General features: G+C 46.2%; 1 protein-coding gene across 1 annotated transcript in view; it reads right to left on the bottom strand.

The window, feature by feature from the left end:
• Nucleotides 1-19314, bottom strand: part of nfixa (nuclear factor I/Xa) — a 109311-nt gene that overhangs the window by 7500 nt on the left and 82497 nt on the right. Inside the window, 11 exon segments of the mRNA XM_079159336.1 lie at nucleotides 499-587; nucleotides 2822-2969; nucleotides 4695-4864; nucleotides 8728-8782; nucleotides 8784-8857; nucleotides 13156-13230; nucleotides 14349-14476; nucleotides 14875-14910; nucleotides 15417-15540; nucleotides 15774-15848; nucleotides 16197-16259. Coding sequence (XP_079015462.1) covers nucleotides 499-587; nucleotides 2822-2969; nucleotides 4695-4864; nucleotides 8728-8782; nucleotides 8784-8857; nucleotides 13156-13230; nucleotides 14349-14476; nucleotides 14875-14910; nucleotides 15417-15540; nucleotides 15774-15848; nucleotides 16197-16259 — 1037 coding nt within the window.

Here is a 19314-nt window from a genome sequence, read left to right as displayed (position 1 = left end):
CGTCATTCATGGATCTTTTGACCTGCAAGCGTGACATCTCCTCTTCATAGCAGCTGCTGAGCTTGCATGTAAACGGATCCATCTCCATTCAAAACCTAGTTAACTCCATCCACCGACGAAGACTGTGCAATGTGGTCGAAAGCTCTGGAAAATGGACTTTTGAGTTAGGATTGGCTTGCCAAAATAAGGGCTTGATTTAGCTTAACAGGTAACAGACGAATATTCAAACTGTTGATCAACCATGGGCAGAATCCCTGATGAGTGCAGCATGTTGCCAACGCAGAGCCATTGTCTGAGTACTGCCTCGGTATCACGGCCGTCACTCTGAATCACATGCTTGTCTCTGTAAACCTGGAGAATGCTACAGCAATGGAGCGGAGTCGCGCTTATAGCGGGTGATGAGTGAAAGAAAAGAAAAAAAAAGGAAGAAAAGGACACAAAAACAAGGAGGAGGATGATGTGAGAATGTTAATTAAATGAGGGAGGTTGGCGGGGTACCTGAGTCTGCTGGGGGATATTCAGAAAGTTGTCCCGTGTTCCGATGCCGACAAACCGGTTGGGAGCTGTGGAGCCTGGCGTGGAGTATGCTATAAACAGAGAGAGACAAGTGTGTACATGCTTTTTACACACTCACATACACACCGAGCTCAAAGTAGAGTTTGATGCTCTCATCATCGTTATCTATATGTTTGAATATAATCAATCTGCTATGACTACGAATCACTGTCAAATGATCTACTGGGAAACGACAGCGAGGGTCAGGGATACTGATGCCCTATTAGTCACTTGGGTGATTTATTTTCAGTTTATGGGCAGGTTTATTGTTATTCACTTAACCGTTTAATCTGTTGTCAACAAGGGGATGTTCAGTCTGTTAGGATTAGCACTAACATGAAGAAGCTGCGCTGTTAGTCACAGACGCTCCTCAGCAGCCCCTGGCCTCAGTAGAAAGTCTCCGTAATCATAGAAAAACCACTGAGGGTTCACTGTGGGCTTAATAATAGGGTGTCCGATGGAGGAACTGTATTCATCACCAGTGGTAACCAATGCTCCATTTACGTTTAGTGGGTTGAGAGGAGCATCTTGCCTACAAAGTGACACCATTCAGTGATGCCACAGGATCAAATTTAGGGCAGTTGTAATCACTTGGACTCCAACGTGGCGGCTGAGTGGAACTTTTTCTGTGCATGACTTAACTGAGGTCGAGGGGATGGGGATGTGTGGGGGTGACAGTGACAGGGCTGGAAACTGATGCATGAGTGAGGGTGAGAGTGTGCCATATGCATGTGTGTGTGCTTTTATGAGTGTAATTACGATTGTCTTGAGAATCAGAGACAAAATTAGAGGGGATCAAAAAAATAAATAAAAAAATACAGTGATAACAGTCACTGGAATGAGAAGAGAGACGGAGAGGGCGATATTTATTTATATAGATGTTCATATAAATAAATAGTAAAGTGATAATCTGAGAGAGTTGGAAGCGGAGGAAAGGTTGATAGGACAGGAAGAGGAGAAAAAAAAGTCAAAACAAAAGGAGGAGAACGTGCCCCCGGTTGCTCCGTCCAGTGCCCCCTCTTGGTGTGCCTCTCCCGTGGCCCGACTCTCGCACTGCACCTGTCTGGGTGGAACCAACCAAAGCCTCACCGCTCCCCGGTGACACTCCTCTCTCCCGCTCCCCCAGTATCGCACTAATTAAGACAGGTTTGATTCCATTTTATCATTCATGTTTAGAGAGATTGGGTCGTTCTGGTTACACTGTGATTTCCATGTTTTTTGTTGTTCTCAATTTTTAATTGTTGTGAGATTTGTGTGAAAGTGGCGAGGGGATTGGGTGGGTAAAGTGGGGCATGATGTTTTTTTCTTGGTTTTTTTTTTTTTGGAGTCCACGCCAACTGCCCTAATTTTGTTCCCTTAAAAAAGAAAAAAGAGAGAAATAAAGGGGGAAAAAAGAAACAAAGAAAGGAGGATATGAGAATATATCAAATAAAGAAATGAGAGAAGGGGGTAGATTGTATTGCCGCTGACACGGACAGACATGCAAAGTCTGCGTTGATCAAAGGCTTGCGGCTACAGAGGCAACGTGCACAGGGCCCTGCTCTGCTCTGCTCCCCCCAAACTACAAAACACATGAAAAAGAAGGCAGAGAGACTACACTGCCTCTTGTGGTGCTAGCAGGAAACCGAACACCAGAGAGAGAGAGAGAGAGAGAGAGAGAGAGAGAGAGAGAGAGAAAAAGAGGGAATAAAAAAGATTTTTTTAAGGAGAGAGAAGGTGGATGGTGGAAAGTAGCTGAGGAGGTTTGCAAAAAGAGAAAAGAAGACTGAACTTCAGAGCGAGAGATGCAGAAGAGCTTGAAAGAGGATCTCTGGTTTGGCAAAGGCGTGGCTTCTGCCTCGACAGAATCTGGTTAGTACAGTACAGTACAGTACAGTACAGTACAGTCCATAAGGTGATGGATGATATAGGAGTGAAGCTCCTGGGGCTGCTGAGTGTTTGACAGCTATACTATGAAAAACTACAGCAGTCATCGTAGAAGTCCCAGACCTGAGCTCTTTCACTGGCTGCATGACAAGAATACAGAGAAAAGGCCCAATGTTGCTGCACTGCACATCAATACTGGGACTTCTAGGATGGCTACATTTGTTCCAGTCTAAGAAGCTCGATGTAGTATTGCTTGGAACGGAGGACAAATTAGCTGCCAGCTAAGAGCTAAACAACCTAGTGGAGGCTAAAATCGGCTCGGACTGAAGTCCAGGGGGAGACTGGGCCAGTAATGGGGGGTTTTGTGGTGGGGAGTAGGAGTGGGGAGGGGGTGACTTACACGGAGATGCGGGTGAGCTGAGTCCGCCGTCAGTGGGCGTGCTGATGATTTTAGAGTCGGGCATGGGGAGGGGCACAGGGCGTGCCACCGGGGGTGGCGGGGGCAGCAGGAAGGAGCCCGGCATTTTGCTCTGGCCACCTCCATTAGGCTGCAGACGGACCATACAGACAGGGTGAGCATGACACACCCCGAGAATATACAGTGCACAGGGAGCCAGACACACACACACACACACACACACACACACACACACACACACACACACACACACACACACACACACACACACACACACACACACACACACAGTCTCAATGTAAGACACTCATATATAGACAGATGCCACACAATTATTCTTAAGCACGCTCAGACAAACCGAAACCCACGTGACTGCTCGCACACAGGGACAAGAAAGATCAGCAAACTCACACATTAAAAAAATAAAAAATAAAACGACAAAAATATCAGTCTGGCTGAAAATAGTGAGGTAAATAAGACGTGGAAAAGTGATGAACCTTGTCAACACAACGAGGGGAAAAGAAAAATGAAGTTGTCCACAAGGAAAGTTATTATAGTGTAATGTGAGGATTAAAAAAAAGAAGGGGAAATCAGCAATGACAAAAGGGTGCTTGTGTGTGTGTGTGTGTGTGTGCAGTGTATGTGCAATTTCATAAATCATACGGCGTCTTTAGTGTGTGAAGTACTGAGAACAAAGGATAATAGGACATGAAAAGGGCCTGATGTGTGGTGTCAAAGTAGCTCAGAAGGCCAAGTTTACAGTAGAGGTTTACAGTACTACCAGCACCCTGCACCTTAGTGGATGTGCATCGAAATAATGCTGGAATTTCCATAAACGGCATGTCACTGGGGTCATCAAGGGGGCCCCTCCCTGCACTGATGTTTCACTGAATTGCCCACAACACCTCAAAAACCCCCCCCCCCCCCCGTGCTCCAGTTAGCTTCCGCAGTTAGTTTCCTCCTCAGCCACTCACAAGCGTCTGCTGCTTCCCCCCCTGACACATGGTATGTTCTGATCACTATTCTTCAACTCTCCTCGGCACTTGGACGTATGTCATGGTATGTTAGTTTCAGATAAATTTGATTTGGTTACTTAAACTTCCACCATGCGTTGTGCAGAGGAAATTGTTACAGATCGCAGTGGAGACTGGGAAAGAGGTGCCCCGTGAGAGAAGAGCATTTTTAGAGTGAAGGGACATCACTCAGAATGGCGACGGGTCAATGAGGGCTTGTTAAATGGCTATTGGAATGCACCAGGAGTGTTAAATGTCTGCTTCAGTTTCCTTGCACGGATACCTAACTCTCCAAACTGTCGGTCTCCACACCACTCTGTCAAGTTTGCCAGCATCGCCCAGGCCATACATGACCCGTCTGCCCAAAAAGGGCTTTTCCCTGGTATTTTCAACTTGAACCTATCCGCAGACAAGATCTTCTCCTACCTAACTGTGGGAGTAGGTGATGATACGTCGCAGAACGTGTCACGAGTCAAGTGTGGTTTGGCTCCCTTAGTTTTCTGCAGATGAGGTTTTTCTTTTTCTTTTGCTCAAGCACATGTGGCTGCCTCCTCCTGTTGATGGATTTGCCCTAAAAAAAAACATGTTCCTCTTCCTTGGCGAAGTTGCTTCACTTCATAAAGATGTCTCTATTCCTAGGTCAAGGGTCACATGACCTTGTTGCACATGCATAGCTTACAAAAACAGGATGGAGCGGTCAGTCTGTATACAGTTATGATGCTGATGCTTTCTTGTGTTCTCGCATCTCCTCCAGTAAATTCCACAAAAATAAACTTTTGCACCGCAGACCATCCCGCTGTCCCCTCCCTCGCCCTCCTTTGCTGAACCCACAGAGCACTTACCTGTGCGCTGGGCTGCCCTGAGCCGTCGGTGCACACGAACTGCACAAACTCCTTAAGCGGGTCCTGGTGGTGATGGTAGCGTATGGTGGGGTGGGTGAAGTACGGGCTGGACTGCTGGATGATGGAGGAGGAGGGGAAGTGCAGGGCTGAGGCTGAGGCACGGGGACTCCCTGAGGAGGAAGAGTGAAATAGGGGGATAGGAAACAGTAATGGTAAAGGAGAGGAGGAAGAGTAAGGAGACGAGAGACCAAAAAGAGGAGAAAACACAGTGAGGCTCAGGTCATTCTATTGTTTTTTTCCTACTAAAGACACAGAACAGATGTTGAGCATACATAACACTCTGCACACTATGACATCAGATTAGCATGCACACCTATGACGGAATATAAGACATGCATATGTTTTAACTAAGCACCGACGCAGCTGGCATCAAAGACCAGGTTGCCGCTTCGGCCTATTATTGTCATAACATCCAAAATAGCTGTGACATTCTCTTGTGGTTGACTGACTGAAGCTGTTACTGCTTACAAATGACTGGCATTATCCCTGGCTATTGGGCAACATCTGGTCCTATGCGTTTTATAAATCAGCCCACTAGATTTCTCTGTACCTCTGGTAAGCCTGGCACCAATACACACACACACACACACACACACACACACACACTTTCACAGTCCCATACACGCTTAGAGTGTGTTACAGTATTTTCTGCCTTCTGCTCCCTCTCCATTTCTCTCTCAAGTGCACACACACACACACAGACCGCTGGGGTACGACAGAGCCGCACACACTGGGTTTTTCCACTTTTGTTTTATTGCTTGTCGGTGATGTGTAATCAATCAGCAGCATATCCTTGCTGTGCGGTTCTGCCCAGTAGTTTGAAGCTTGAGAGAGAATCTCCCCTCCGCTCCCAACCGACCACAAAACGCCTCCCAGAGACATTAGTCAGCCAGCCAGCTTACCACACACACACACACACACACACACACACACACACACACACACACACACACACACACACACACTAGGCTCCACTGTCTGTCTTGTCTGCTGAGATTCTATGGCTTTGGCAATTTGGCACACCAAACCAAAAGAGGCAAGCTGCTAGGTGAGGGGGAGCCTGGCGAACAAGCATCTGTGATTATGTCTGTCACCTAACATCTCTTGTGTACGCTGTACTCACAAAGTGTCTGAGTGTCGGTTTGTTCAAACTTTCGGTGTTTTTGGTGTTCGGAATCCTCTGCCTCTCTGTCTGTATCTTAGTTTGTATTTTTTTTGCAGCCCGCCCGTCTGTCCGTCTGAATGCGCTGCTATGTCTGTCTTTGCACGTAAACCGGTGCATGTGTGTGTGTGTAATCGCGGTCACAATGGCGGACTCTCCAGACTAGTATAATCAGACAACAGTCAATCTGGCAGCTCTCCACGTCAGTCCGGAGCCAAAAACAGGACATAAACCATCCAGCCCTTACTCCTGAACACCCACACTCACTAGACCTACACAACAGCAGCAAACAGCTCGGGTCCATCCAAGGCAAGCCCTGATTGCTAACTGCTCCCCCCCCCCCCTCCTCCTCTCTGTCTACCCCCATTTCTCTTTTCATCGCTCTCCGCTTCCCTCCCTCCCATCATCCTCCAGTCTCTTTATAGAACCAAGGCCTCCGAGGGACATTCCATTTGGACGGCAGCCATTTTAGCACAGAGAGTCCTCCACGAGAGTGTCAACGTACACGCACATGCGTATCCGTGTGCGCGTGCACATATGCACCCATACACTGTCTCATTACAGCCTCTCTGTTACATGAAAAACCCCTCAGCCAACAGTTTGGAGAGTGTGAGAAGTTAGTTGGGGAACAAAGAAACCTGAGCCGGTCCCTCACACCTCTTCAGCTCGCGCACACAAAACAAGAGGAGAACATTTTAGAAATCAATTTAAGTGCAATATTCAATCCGGTGTTTTTGGGGATTCTCCAGAGGGCACAGGTCTGCTCCGTGCAGATGAACGACAAGGCTTAACGGTGCGAGATCCGTCCGGGACTATATTTTATAAATATACTGTGGGGAGCTCCACAAGTTAAATTCAATATGTTTCAACACGGAGGGCAATGAGTCCAAATGACCTTTACATGGTAGGTCTGGTTTGGCTGTGGACCAAACCATCCCTCTGAGAGACAAATGGAATGAGAGGGAGAGATAGAGAGGGGAGGACATATTCATTCCTTTGAAAAGTGAGACCAGCCTACAGGGACTTTCTTTGGCAAACTTGAGATCCTGGAGACTTTGGGAATTCTCTGACTGGAGATGGAGAAACCGGTTATCCTGTAGGACCAAAAAGCTGAGGACAAATTACCCTTAAAGCCTCTCATGAAACAAGACCTTGGAAACACTGCAACAACTCTATCCACTGCTGTACTGTGGGGGTTCAGTCTCCTTTTTCAAATCTGCATTTGCTAAACACTCTCAGGGGAAACCGACCAAACACATGTTTTGAAGAACAAAAGAGAAACGGCAATGGAGCCTCTGAATGTAAAGACCCATCCACGCACATACAAAAAGAGGCACTGGGAAGAACCCTACTGATCGACCGGTTGTTTGACGTCTTCTTCTTACGTATATAATAAAGAGTGGAGGTAGCTGTTTCCAAGGTTTTTGATCTCACTAGTGCAATGCCTGTTCAGAACAGACTTATTGCTTGACTCCCGGCATTGCTGCAGACAGCCAGGCAGCAACATGGCAATGCTGAAGTAACCAAAACGAACATTCTTTCAAATAGCCAGCAGGGGGCGTGGGCACGGCCACCTTGTGATTGACATGTTGCTGCCATGGCACAGTGTGTGAAAGTTAATTGTAGCATTTTTTGGCCCTATTCAGCATTTGGTTGTACTTAGCTCCACTCTCTCATGTGACTTCTGGTTGCAAGATGGCGACGGCAAAAAAACAAAATGGCGACGGTGAAGATGCCAAACTTCAGGCCTCAATTTCGCATTTGTTGCACGTGACCGTTTGGAAAGCGCGCGTGTGTGTGTGTGTGTGTGGGGGGGGGGGGGGGGGGGGGGGGGGGGGGGTTGCTTGGCTCACGGTACTGGACGTGCTGCAGGGAGGTGGCGAAGAGCTTGGCTGTAACGTTTGTACATCCAGAATCCAGCGGCACAAGTGAACTGCAGTCAACGAGCCCGGCTGCAAACCAAATGCTCAGGTCTGCAGAGCCCCGGAGCTCTGCTCGACTGCTACACAGAGCGCTGTTCGCCAATTCATTCAAAGTGTATTAATATTGAACGTGTCCAAATTGCACCAAATTCGACAAGGCACTCAACGGGGTCCCAAGCTAAACGCCCACCAACGTGTCAAGTAGATCCAATGAACGGTTCTCCAGATATGCGAGGGACACACACACACAGACAGACAGACAGAGATTCCTTGCTTTATAGTTAAATGTCACTCTACATACAAGTGTTTTGTCTTCTCACAACATAAATTAAACTATATAGTGTGTTTATAACTCCATTTGGTAAATTAACACAGCCAGTCAAGTTCATTACATGAGAATAAACAGCTTTGTCAGTTAAAATGCAAGAACTGAACAAGAACATTACAATGGATGCATGAAGCAGTAAGTTGTGAGGCAAATCAGTCACAAAGGCATGGATGCAGCGATGGTACCATGCAATGACAATATTAAAACACAAAGGCACAAAGATAATGGTAAAACAACAATGGATGGATGGAGAGAGGCTGAAAGAGAGAGAGAAATTTATGCCAAGCCATGATGATAGCAGTAACACTGAACAGGTGAAACTCTGTACTTCTCAGCAGTTGCAACTGTAGGATCTTAAAGTTTTATTTTGCTTTCTCAGCAATGTATGTTTAGGACTTTTATTTTCAGGCAAGCGATTGTACAATTTCTTTGTTTTCCAGAGGAGTTTGGGGTGTAAATATGGCAATCTAGTATCACGTTTGACACTCCCTTTCCTTCTCTCTCTTTTTCAGATTATAAAAGGGGGGATCGGGGTTGTTGGGTTCATGGCAGGGCTCTCACCTGGTCTCACTCCTGCCAGCACAGGCAGCGGGTGGTGTGTGAACGCCATGCGGGGGGGACCTCGTCTGGGAAGTCAGGGCGTTGAAATCAAACTTCCCCGGCTTCTTAAGTGAACCAGGCGAGGACAGTCCTGGCAAAAAAAAAAATGGGATCAACAAAAAAAGTGGGGGGGAAGAGGGAGGAAAAGAGAGAGGTGGTTTTAATCAACAAATTGTTGCTTCTTTTATTGGCTTCACTAAAAAAATAAATATATGTATCAATTTGACTTTTTGTTGAAGGGGACTTTAACAATCATGATTTTCTGATTAGATTGCTTATTTTCCTCATTGGGAGGCAGAGCATTAACCCCTGTCCTCTTAGCTGTTGGCCGTTCACTCTTATTAGTTTCAATGAGTCAATCAGAGGACTCTAGGCTGTCGTAAGTCATTCAGAGATATACTGTAGTTCTCCCAACTCCCAGCATTATAGTCGTATAATAAGGGCTGAGCCATATTTCAAATCCTAACTGCATGTCTTCAAAAGAAAAATGGGAGAAATATCAAAAGCCAATTTGAATCTGGTCTTTGTTTTTGGAGCCAAAGCACATCTGTCGCTATAAAAACCTCTCTGTGCCACTGTATGTTTTTTTCTGTCTCTCTGTTTCTCTCTCTCTGTCAGGTGCCAACTGCAGGCTTTCTCTGTGCACGAGCATGGCCACCGTACAGCCACAGTCAGCGAGTTGTGGTCTGGCTTCAGTGCAGCTCACAGGCTGGCTGCACGAGAAGAAGGCTTCATTCAGAAATAGCACACACTGTACAGTATGGACACGGCAGCTGCTGAGTGCGAAAGACAAGCAGACGGACAGAGAGAGGAGACAGAGGGAGAGGGAGAGAGAGGCGAGAAGGACGTGGGAGACATGAAAATATGCGAGGGAGCGAGGGAGCAAAGCAGAACCTGTGAAAAATGCAGCAGCAGTCTTGTTTTTCAATGCGTTGCTCTGACGACATGTATGAAATTGGAATGTCATAAGATGTTAAATATGGTTATTATCTCTCGCTCACACACACTCGCTCACACACTCGACGTCTGAACGCGCTCGAAAGCACAAGCACGTGTCCAATCACGAAAAAACAAAGACCCTTACAACACAGCTACATTTAACTGATGAAACAGTACAAAAATCGATCTTTTCCATTAAGTTTTCTTCTAATCTTCCTAACAAGTGAGTGATGTGATAACTTTTTTTGTCATTTTTTTTTTTTTAGACTTGTTTTGTAGTCTATTTCTGTGGCCCCCTCCGCATCAAACAAGGCATTAAATATGATTCCTCCTCAGTTCTCCAGCTGGAGACGTGTGAAAGTCTATGGGAGTGTGGGGGCGTGTAAAACCTTCCCTCCCTGTGTGAAAGAGTTAAGTCTCAAGCAGGTGGGAGTGAATATGTGTGAACCATTTATGTCTTTTGCAGACATATATTTCTTCTTCTTTTTTTTTTTTTCTCCCCCCACTGTAGCAGGAGTCTGGGGGCGTATTGTACTGTCAGTCAGATTCCAAGCATGAAGACAACCCCGATCCCACTTCTGACACCACTAGTTAGCAGTGATTGCTATGACACTGTCACAGTGGTGGGAATAAGAAAACTGGAAATAAGAGCATTCTGCAGAGACTTAGACAAGGAGAGGCACTGGAGGGGAGAGAGCGAGTAAAGACTGAAAGTTGCAAGGAAGTGTAAGAAACCAGAACCTTACAGATTATATAGTCATGGTTTCAGTGAGGGAGTTATGCGCTTTTATTTTGGAAGTATAAAATAATTCTGAAGTATAGAAATCAGAGGCAGGAGACAAAGAGGAGATCAGATGGAGATTGACATCTGTATATTTGAGCAATGTCACTAACACAGAGTGAATGTGATAGACAGTATTTCGGTGCTTCAGAGACTGCAATGGCCTGATCTGGTTTGTGTGTGCGTGTTTGTGCGTGTGTGTGTGTGTGTGTGCCACAACTGCACTGTTTCCTCTCCTGGCAAGCCTTAGTATTTCACTGGCAACCAATCAAGCGCTCCCAGGATGACCCTTCTGTCTCTTTGCACTAACAGGCCTGCCACCAGATGCGCCTCTGAAGCACACATAGATGCAGACAGACACACACACACACACACACACATAGAGTTGGAAAAGACAGGAGATAGTGGTTTAAACAAGTGAGGGAAAGTCAGGGAAATCTCCTCTCCCCGGTGATTTAAACCACATATGCACATCCAGCTGTATCCCTCTACGGGCCTGTAACATTTAATTCAAAGCACCAAGAAAAGGCCCCCACCACCACCACGTGTCTCTGGTGTCTCAGGAAAATTTCACAATCATTTGGATCTAATATGAAATCCTGGTTGTTTCGTTTGCCTCCGCTAACCTCCCCCACCCCTCTTCCAGCCCCTGTGGAGCAGATGTCTCGAGCATCCTCACGGATCCCAAGGCTACACACACACGGAAACACCATCTGGGACCATGCTTCAGCTGTGTGCCTGTGTGTGTGTGTGTGAGTGGGCCGTGAGATATGTGTGCAAAAATCTATCACGTGTATTTCCGAAAGTAACCGCTTTCGTGTGATTCCTATGTATGGATGCATCTTCATACATCAGTGTGTGTGTGTGTGTGTTGTTGGTAATGGAGGGAGTCAGGGGGAGTAGACGGTGCTGTGGACAGACGGCGAGGCACACCTGTGTGTGAGTGTGCTGTCTGATTTTTTTATTTTTTTGTTAGAAGCCCCTTGGTTTGTTTGTATGTGCTCTTGTGTGTGTGTGTGTGTGTTTGTGCTTGCTTGTTTACATACCCCCCGCCTTGACGGGAATTCCCTCATGAGCTTTGCCTGTGGCAGGTGGGATAATTTGGAAAAAATCGGATACACACCGTACCAAAATCACACACTCTCTACTCGCTCCGTTCCTCCATCTCTCCTGCCTGCTTTGGTTTCTCTCGGGCGTGGACCATGTTTTGCGCTAGCTACTGTTAAAAAAAAAAAAATCCAAACCCACACGAAATTAAAAAAGAGAAACGGCTGATAATTACAAAAGCTTTTCGCTTCCTAATTTTTCACTTGGATTTTGTAAATTAATTGGGTAAAGGGTCCAGATTTGCACGCTATTCCACACCTCTATTTGCCAAACTCATTAGGAGGTGTACGCGTCTGTGTGTGGTGCACTTTGGAGAGTAAGGGGGTGGTGCGCATACACAGCGAGGAAAAAGAGAGAGAGAGAGAGAGAGTGGGAGACGGAGGAACAAAAAAAAAAAAGATGAGGCTCTGGTGCGCTAAGGCGTGCAGCAGCCTCTGTTGTGGCTCTGATGAGCAGCCTCTTAATTACATTTACAGCTAAGTGGAGCGGGAGCAGGAGAGCAGCCGCTGAGGCTCGAGTGCGAGTAGACTGGGGCAAAACCTAACCAGGGCTTTTGGCTCCTCTAGTTCACATCCTGATAACCCTTCTCTCTCATTAGCTATCACCATTCCAGTCCGCCAAAGTCGTCCTGTCTTCCCGCTCTCACCTCCCACTTGCCTGCTTTCTGCTTCTCTCTCCTCCTTCTCTCCTCTGACATGTTTTCTCTACCTCCCAGCTCCCCCCCCCCAGGGTCCCTCCTGCTGTACACGTTTTCAATTAGACAGCAGGGAGACGGGGATGGAGGGTTGAAGGGAGAGCTAGGGAGCAGGAGGAAGGCTTTTACACCTCTGATCCACAGACGGTAAGCGTCTTAATGAGGGATTTGAAGCAAGGGAGGGATGGAACGACAGAGGGATGGAGGCAAGGCAGGCACCTGAACACCTGCAGGGGTGGGCAGCACGATAAGCATGTGCTTCTATGTGCGAATGTCTGCAGGCGGGGGGGGGGGTTAGAAGTGTGTGAGTAGCTGTGTGTGCATGTGTGTGTGTGTGTGTGTGTGTGTGTGGGGGGGGGGGGGGGGGTCTGTAGGTACGCGAGTGAATCGCTGTGCATGTGCAGAATGGGCACAGCGTGCGAATATGCCTGTTGGTGTCGTCAGCGTTGGTCTGGTGACATCTGTCAATGAAAGCTGGGTGGAGATAGAGCCAGGGATCTTAGGTGAGCTAAGTGTAGCCTCATGTTTCACACAGAAAGTAAAGCCTGAACAGGATCATCCCTGACTGTACGTCACAGGAAATGACATTTTAGATCAGCAGCAATGAAATCAATCTGATAACAACTAAACATACTGACATTATGACACAAATATAGTGTAGTCCCATTTTGTGGGACCACTGTCCTTACCACAGACATCATACAACTAATATATAAACATAAACACACACACAGTATATATCAGATTCATATGCACATTCATTGTATGTATATATATACATACATACATACAGAGAGGAATGACAGAGCTACAAAAAGGCTGATAAATAGCAAACATGTCAAGTGAGTGTAATCAATGTTGTTCTAACCATGGTAAGGAAACTGCACGCCATCGTTTTCATGTTTTATCTTCCTCTCCTGCACACTCGCCAAATGGTGCTGCACTGAAAGTGGAGAAGGGTATTGTTAACAATGAGATAGGGGGAGAGAGAGAGAATAAAAGAATGAGAGAGAGTTGAGAGTGAATGCATGTGTGTATGATGGAGGCAGTGGATGACTGATAATTGACAGATAAACTGGATGTGGGATTATGGCTTTAGGCTGAGGATGAGTAAATGTGAATTTGGGAGTGAGGAAGTGAACAAGAGAGGGTTTTTATTTCTCTTGGAGTTATTGGGTTTTTCTTTTTTTGGGGGGGGGGATTACTGAGGCGGTAGAATAAAGATGGTAATGTCCATAAAGCTGAATCACAGTGGTATAGTGGTTGTGGCCAAAACAATGGAAACTCCGACACAAAGCCTTAATACAGGCTGCTGTAAGCTGGTGTTTCATCCTTGATTCATCTCGGCATTTATATTCCCGACGTCTGGAGCTATTTGGCGGTTAGAATTTAGCACCATTTATCCATGATGAATTCAATTTTCTGAGGTTATAGTAATAGTGTTCACAAATGGTGACCAAGAAAAGAAGGCCAAGACTATGATTTAAAACATGTTGATGCTTTTTTTAAAAACCCATTTACTGAACATTGAAGGGAGAGACTATTCCAATCGGTGTGAGACAAATCTGAGAAAAGATCGTGACTTTAAACATTTATATTTCAAGTCTCTATGGTTTATAAGCTCACATGTGTGACAGGGTGTTACATGTTTAAACTACTTCAATTGCTTTTTCGTCATATTGCTAGACACCGTGACTAATAGACCCTGGTCAATCTGAGTCACCCCTTTCATGATTAAATAAATAAAACACTCCTCATGTTTGTGTTTCTCAACAAATGATCAGTTCGTTATTCTCTCTTTGGTATCTAGGAGCTGCGGTCTTCGGTGTAGAAGGGTCAGACTGAGGTAGAGGAAGGCGGGTGGGTGTTTTTTTTTTTTTGAGGGATGTGTTGATCACCAGAGGGAAGGCAGGTGATTGAGGTAGGAAGTGTGGAGAAGAGACAAAGTCAGATGGAAGCATCAGTTTGGACTTTGGTGGTGGTGTGAAAATGTTTCATGATGCTTGCTTAGTAGGTGACAGGTGTGAGGCTGGATAAAGGGGTGGGGGTGGGTGGGAGTACCTGCATCCATGTCGTTGGGCCACGCACTGGACTGGGAGGAGCTGGCAGCGGGCGAGCGTCCCGGGTAGAAAACATCATCTGTGGGGCTCTCCAGCTCACTGTCGTCTAATGACTTCCTCTTGGTTGAGCTGAGGCCGCGGGGGGAGGATGAGGTGGGAGGCAGAAAGAGAGAGGGGGGGGGGAGAGAGAGCAGGCATGATTTTCTTTTCAATATGCAATGGCAGGGAATGCATGGATCAAGGATCAAATACCTTGCAGAACTGATAACTTAAAAGCAATCATACAAACAAGCACTTTAACGTTTCAAGAGGCTTTACATCTTAGTGGAAACAATAGAACTATCGTAAAGAGCAGAACAGACACAGCACGAGAAAACTCTGAATGAAGAAGGAGGAAACAATAAGAAAGGTTAGGAAGCAGAGACAGCCACACAGGAAGACTCTCTCTCTCTTTCTGTGTGTGTGTGTGTGTGTGTGTGTGTGTTTCTGTGCGTGTGTCTCATTAGTTTGTTGGTGTTCATAACTACCTCCGTGGAAGGTTTGCGTACAACTCCACGTCAGACCTAAAGTGACAGCAGACGACAGAGGTAAGAAGAGAGAAAGAGACAAGTTAAGAAAAAGACACAAATAAAGAAATAGCAGAAAGAGCATCACACATTCATAAAGAGGAGAGCAGCTAACAGGGAGACACACACACACACACATATGAAGAGGTTCAGGACAGATTCCAAGACTGGGAATGGACTGTGGCACTAGATGCCATTCATAGCGAGAAAGCTCAATGAAACGGGGCACTTTACTCGCCAGTAAAGTCATCCTTGCGGTACGAAGCGATATGCGGTTGGCGGATATTACTGTGATTTCACACTTCCCTCCAGTCTGCCCTTGGCATCACAGCGAATCACATACCAAGGTAGCACTGCTACTGCCACATGGTCTCTAGACTCGACTAACGGCGGACAGCTGGACTTGTATAATGGTCACTGGTGTTTCCACCGAGCAGCATGCATCTCCTAACGCCCGTACACTACTGTTGTCTGCGTGGAAATCAAGAGTCGGGGCAGTGTACCTGGTGGAAGGAGGGGAGGTGAGGGAGCGTCGCCCCAGAGCCACCTGGTTGATGTTGTAGTAGCTGGGACTGCTGTCCAGGTCAGCCAATGAGAAGTTAGGACCTGACGCCGTGGCTACGGGTGCTGACAGGGAGAGAAATAAAAGAAAGAGGGGCAGGAAGAAAAATGAGTGAAGATATGTATATACAGAGGAAAATAATCATCCATACAATTACATTGTGTATCATTGTGCCTGCATACACTTGGAATGCATACCCCGGATTGTGCAATATGAGAATGTTATCAAAATGGTTCCTGTTTTTGTTGCAGTTTTTATTCCCAATCAGAAAACAAATAATACAACTTGTACTACTTACTCTGCGACACTCTGACCAGCTCTGCCACGTTCCACACCCCTGAGGTGACGAAGCAGTCCTGGAAACTCAGGTGCCCTGTGCAGAAGAGCATGTGATCAGGACTTACACACAGGCACAAAAAAATAGCACTCTATCAGAAATTCAATGGACTTGTGTTTCAAACAAAGACAAAAATAAATAAAAAATCACATCCCTTTGAGAGGGCGACCATCTGCAACTATGTTTGTGGATCAACATCTGTGCGAGTGTGTTTGCTAATTGGATCCATAATTGGAATATGTTAAGACTGATAAGCATGATGGAATCAATTCTGTTATGCTGATTTGACAGTGTTTGGACATGGATCTGTGTGTGTGTGTGTGTGTGTGTGTGTGTGTGTGTGTGTGTGTGTGTGTGTGTGTGTGTGTGTGTGTGTGCACCTACCATTGGGCGGTGGTTTGATGTCTGTGTCCCCTTGTTGGCTGGAGCTGTCTGATTGTCCGGATTCTGCACAGAAACAGGGACAGGGAGGGGACAGAAGAGAAAGAGACAAATGGTTAGGATCCGGTTTGTATGCTACAAAAAGAAAAGAAAAAAAAAATAATAATGAAAAACATACTGGTAAGTGTACAATGTCTCTGTGAATCATAGCTGTGTATATGTGTCCATGCTGCCAAGACTGTGATATTTGAGGTGTGAGAGGAAATAAGAGGGACTTGCAGTATGTGCTGGAGTATGATATACATCTTGTGAGTGTGCGCGTGTGTGAATTCACGCATTTTTGTGTGACAGCCTTGTATCTAAGAATGTTCTCTCCCGTCTCCCTTTTTCCCTCCTGACTTAAGGTGCAATGATTTACAGTGTGCTGCATTTTAGTATCTAACCACGCAATCATATTCCTCGCCCTAATCCTATTTAATACCTTCTTTCTGGTAGGGATTTCGTCTGCATAAACAGAGCACCTTGCACACACACACACATACATGAACACACACCCACACAACCTTCTCTCTCAAGCTGTTTCTTTAATTTTTGTTTCTGCCTTTAATACATGTTGTAATCCTTGCATGGACACACACACACACACACACACACACACACACACACACACACACACACACACACACACACACACACACACACACACACACACACACACACAAGCACATAAACACACATACACAGACCCTGGGTGAAGGCTGACCACGCCACTCCTGGCTGGGAGTTTGTTTGAGGCAAAACTCTTCCTCTTGGGATCAAATGACAGAGCAACACAGACACACACGCACACACACACACACCTGTTATGACTGGTCGACGAAAGCACTCACATGTGCAGACACAAACACGCCAAGTCTTGGCAACAAAGAGCCACAATTAGACCTGGAGGAGCTGCAGGCGGAAATAGGAGGGTGCGAGAGGAGGTTTTTGTAACATGAGTGCTGAGAAAAGTCGGTCTACAGACGGTGTGTTCTTGTCCGGGATGTGAAAAAAGAAGATGTCAAAACGTGTGTATGCATGTATGTTTATGAATATACAACACAGGCTGGGCAGCTGCATGTGCTTCCTCTGTATTTGTGACCACGTGACACGAGTTGGTGAGTAGACTGCGCTCCACTTCCAGGCCCGGTGTGGTGTGGGGGCCCTAATGCTACCCGCCAGCCACTCAGGCCTTGCTAGGCTGTGGCTAGCTAGCAAGCTAGCTAAAGGAGGTGTTTATCTGCAGGCTGTAGGTGATAACAGAGCACACGGACTCCTGCCAGCAGCACTTGCCTTGCAGCCACACTAAGCCACAGATTACTGAGCAGAAACAATAACAGACCTGTCTCGCTGCCTACGAAACACTGCTTATCCACAGAGAGAGGGGCGAGAATGGGAGAAAGAAAGAGCACAGGAAAAGGAAAGAGGGCTTCTCTTTTCCCCCTCTCTTCTCATGCAGAATCTCCCGCTCCTCTCCGTCTCTCTCACTGGCTGGGTGTAATCCTGGCAGCCATCTTAGAGCTTGGCAGCCATCTTAGCATTGGCGGTAGCGCCACATTCCAGCTAACTGACGGCACTCACTCCAAACATACGAGGCTGCGCCCCCGACGCGCACGCACCCAGACACTTTCAAACACACACACACACTCCTACGTGGACAAACACTGAGGTACACACTCAAGAGTAAACATATATGATGGCCAATGAAAGCTGTTGAGAAAAACAACCTGACTTCACTGGACCTTTTGCCGTCATGTAGTATTTCACCACAGGGCTCTACAATATTGTAAACAGACTATTTCTCACACCATACATGCACTGGGTAGACACACAGCCACCTTACTGTATGCGCAGTATGCTGGAGAGATATCTGAGTCCAACGGCTAAGTTTGCAGGGTACGCTTTGCTGCCACAAGACTTCAACGGGAACGTACGATCACAGATGGAGGCTCACATTACAAATGTCACATAAGAGAAGAAGAAGAAGTCCCTTTAGCAACGCCTGCTTCTATTAGGTATTTATTACTCTATTGTCATATCGACTGACTATGTTTCAAGGCTTTCGCAAAGGCAGGTTTGGTAATATCGCTGCGGAAATTCTCTTTGCATCCTGAGAGCAATCAACGTGTCAAATCTCTGACAAAAAGAAAGAAGGAAATAAGGTATCTGTGTCTGTTGCAGGACTATAATTAGCCCGTCCAATCAGGCTCAAAGGGACGGGCTGTCAGTGTTGCCGACTGTGCAAATTTCTTGCTAGATTGTTTGGCGCTAGTGCTGCTAGCTACTATCATTGGTGGAGAGTTGGCAACACTGGGCTGGGTATTTCCTCAAATCTAGGGTACTCTTGCTAGTTTCTCAGGATTACCAACCCTGCATTTAATGTTCTTTACTTATGAAATGTGGATTGTGTTTGTCTGATTGTATCGATCTGCTGACAGAACCAATGCCATCTGGTTTCAGCATTTTTTTATATCTACATTCATGCTACGCAATCAGTTGATTGTTTTTAACACCTGCTAAATGGTACAAAGTCCCATAAAGTTTATCTCGACAGCTAAAAGAATAAGTTCAGATCTTCTTACGATAACAGATTAACACCATGAACAACTTGCTATCTTTATTTGGGGACTACATTTCCATGATGTCCCCTACTTTGGAATCATATACTGTATATCTTACTAAGTAACAGAGGACAATTGTTTTTCAGGAAAAACCCCTGCACTTGGAAATCCTGCCCTCACTGTTGGCCTGTCATGACCCCAACATGTTCTGCTATTGCAGAGGTGTGAGAGACCAAAGAGTGAAAACTGAGGCTCATGGTAGATAAGAGACTGTCAGGGAGAACATGTGCAGTGGCAGTGACACTGATAGCTGTCCTCAACATCACCCCGAGGCCTCGAGCGGCAAAACCGCATCGGCTCTCAGAGTACGGACGACGGGAGGATACATGTTGGTTTACACCACGACGACTACTTTTTCATTCCTTGCTAGAAACCAGAGCTTTCAACAGTTCTAGTTCTCTGAGCTCAGGCTGCTTAATCAACTAACACTGCACTTACAATGCAGCACTACATCATTCACT

The sequence above is a fragment of the Pholis gunnellus genome (genome assembly GCF_910591455.1).
Source record: "Pholis gunnellus genome assembly, chromosome: 5".
NCBI lineage: Eukaryota > Metazoa > Chordata > Actinopteri > Perciformes > Pholidae > Pholis > Pholis gunnellus.
Note: the sequence above shows the minus strand (reverse complement) of the source record. Positions and strands in the feature narration are given on the sequence as shown.